The 2,340-nt window shown below is 47.9% G+C and overlaps 1 protein-coding gene across 1 annotated transcript; it reads left to right on the top strand.

Annotated features, from left to right (window-relative positions):
* Nucleotides 1–534: 534 nt before the first annotated feature.
* LOC128751753 (histone H1-like) lies at nt 535–1,684 on the top strand (the record flags this gene model as incomplete). The annotated part of the gene is made up of 3 exons (XM_053852944.1): nt 535–873; nt 1,108–1,290; nt 1,637–1,684. Coding segments are annotated over 3 exons (570 nt in total), but the record flags the coding sequence as incomplete, so codon positions are not given.
* Between the last annotated feature and the right edge of the window lie 656 nt (nt 1,685–2,340).

Here is a 2,340-nt window from a genome sequence, read left to right as displayed (position 1 = left end):
GAATGGGAGAAAACCACTAGGATGTCTCCCTTGAGTCTTTTTATAATTGGAATGTTATTATTCATACTAATATTAGTTATAGCCTCATGGTCAAATATAGTCTATGAACACATGACCCATACTAGCAGTGTCACCCGACGTTGGAAATTAAAAACAGTACACTGTAAAAACTGCACCATTCTGACTCCAGAAACTAGAGAAATACCCCTACCAATTGCAACAGAGAAAAATGGCACTCAATTTGATCAAGCTTTATGGATGAGACAAGCAGCTGTCTATCTAAATATACACGGAGCTGTAAGTGGCATGTGTCAATATGCTGAGCAAAAATCTGCTGAACAGGAAATGACAGGTCGGGCTGTCACCGCAAAACCCAGACAGAGACAGCGCCAGAGTGTGAAAAGCTCTGTGAACAAAATCACAGAAGCAGCTACTATTTTGACAGCTACCATCATGACAATTGCCCCCACTATAAATAGTCAGGAAGTGAAGAGTCAGGTGACCGTCAAGACACTAAAACGGAGCACGTGGCAGAGGTGGTCCGCCGCCGCCCCGGCAAAAGCTTCCAAGCCGAAGAAGAAGTCAGGCAAGTCCGCCAGTTCTGGACCGAGTGTTCGCGAGCGCATTGTCAAGATCGTGTCCGCCTCCAACGAGCGTGGAGGTGTGTCACTGGCCGCCATCAAGAAAGCTCTGGCCGCCGGTGAATACGATGTGGAGAAGAACAATGCTCGCGTCAAGCTCGCCATCAAGAAACTGGTGGCTAATGGTGTCGTGAGCCAGACCAAGGGCACCGGAGCATTCGGCTCTTTCAAGATGAACAAGAAAGAAGCGCCCAAGACTAAAAAAGCCGCTCCTAAAACCAAGGAGGACGCTGCAGGAAACAGCAGCCACTTGATTCGGCTCGAGGGCAGCCAACTGGCACTATATTATGAAGACCCCAACACGAAGAGGCATAGTGTGACTGTGCGGTATGAACCGCCTCAGCTTGGCTCTCGCCATACGACCATTTTGCTGTCATACATGTGCATCAGACCTCATGCTCACTCTCAAGGGGCCAACATGTATTTGGAAAAAGCCGGGGAGTTGAAGCTGCTGCTGGCGGAGAAGGAGCAGGCTTCTGGGTCGGTGCACTGCTTCAGCAAAGACGACGGGGCTCTGTTTGTGGAGGCTGTTCCCCAGACCGACATCAGCCGGAGGATCACTGCTTTCCAGTATGAGCTGGTCCCCAGTCAGGGTCCTGGCGTGCACATGTACACACGCCTGCACTCAGGTCCAGATATGAAGACCAAGGTATCGGCTACAAAAGTACCTGAGGGGGAAGCGAATAAGGAAAACCTCAGGATTAAATTTATGACCTTAATATGGTTGTTCGGCACCATCATAATAATATATGAATCACTTAATTTTAAAATTACCTACTTCTCCAACAGAGAAGATTGGTGTCAGAAAAGTTACCACAGGGATAACTGGCTTGTGGCGGCCAAGCTAACAGAGGGACCTGTATCCTCCTGTCTCTTGACAAATATAAATGCAACTGCAGTAGAGGATGGACAGGTCTACGGTGTGAGCAGGTGGACAGCTGTGTTTCCAGTCCATGTGCTCATGGAGGTCTGTGCACGTCCCTGTCTGGCAGTAGCTACAAATGTTCCTGTCCTCCTGGATACACTGGTCCTCGCTGCCTTAATGACACAAATGAATGTGCAACCACTCCCACCATATGTCAGAATGAAGGCTTGTGTATCAACACTCCAGGCTCTTACAAGTGCATTTGCTCCCCGGGGTTCACCGGGCGACATTGTGAGAACTCGTACGTCTATGTTCCATATGTATGTTCTCCCTCACCTTGTCTAAATGGTGGCACTTGTCACCAGAGCTCTGAAACCAGCTACTCCTGCCACTGCCTCCCAGGATTTAATGGAACCAACTGTGAGAACAACATTGATGATTGTCCCGGTCATCAGTGTGCAAATGGAGGGACTTGCATGGATGGAGTCAACACTTACAACTGTCAGTGCCCTCCAGAGTGGACTGGCCAACACTGTACAGAGGATGTGGATGAGTGCCGCCTTCAGCCAAATACTTGTCAAAATGGAGAAAGGTTGAAACAACCACTATAATAACAGAAAAATACATCCTAATCAGTGCCAAGGCATTGGTTTATGACATCACTGAAGGATTGACTAAATGGCAAAATGATACAATGTTACAGAACGATACACTGAGCTCCATGGCTTATTACCCACGTTACATTAAACACCCAAAAGTGTTTGAACACTGCACGGATCCAGGAGATAGTGTTTGGACTATCTTCTGGATGATGCTGACATGGGCATACATTGG

The sequence above is a fragment of the Synchiropus splendidus genome, unplaced genomic scaffold, assembly GCF_027744825.2.
Source record: "Synchiropus splendidus isolate RoL2022-P1 unplaced genomic scaffold, RoL_Sspl_1.0 HiC_scaffold_23, whole genome shotgun sequence".
In the NCBI taxonomy this organism is placed as follows: Eukaryota; Metazoa; Chordata; class Actinopteri; order Syngnathiformes; family Callionymidae; genus Synchiropus; species Synchiropus splendidus.
The sequence above is the reverse complement of the archived record's forward strand: the minus strand, read 5'-3'. Positions and strand labels throughout refer to the sequence as shown.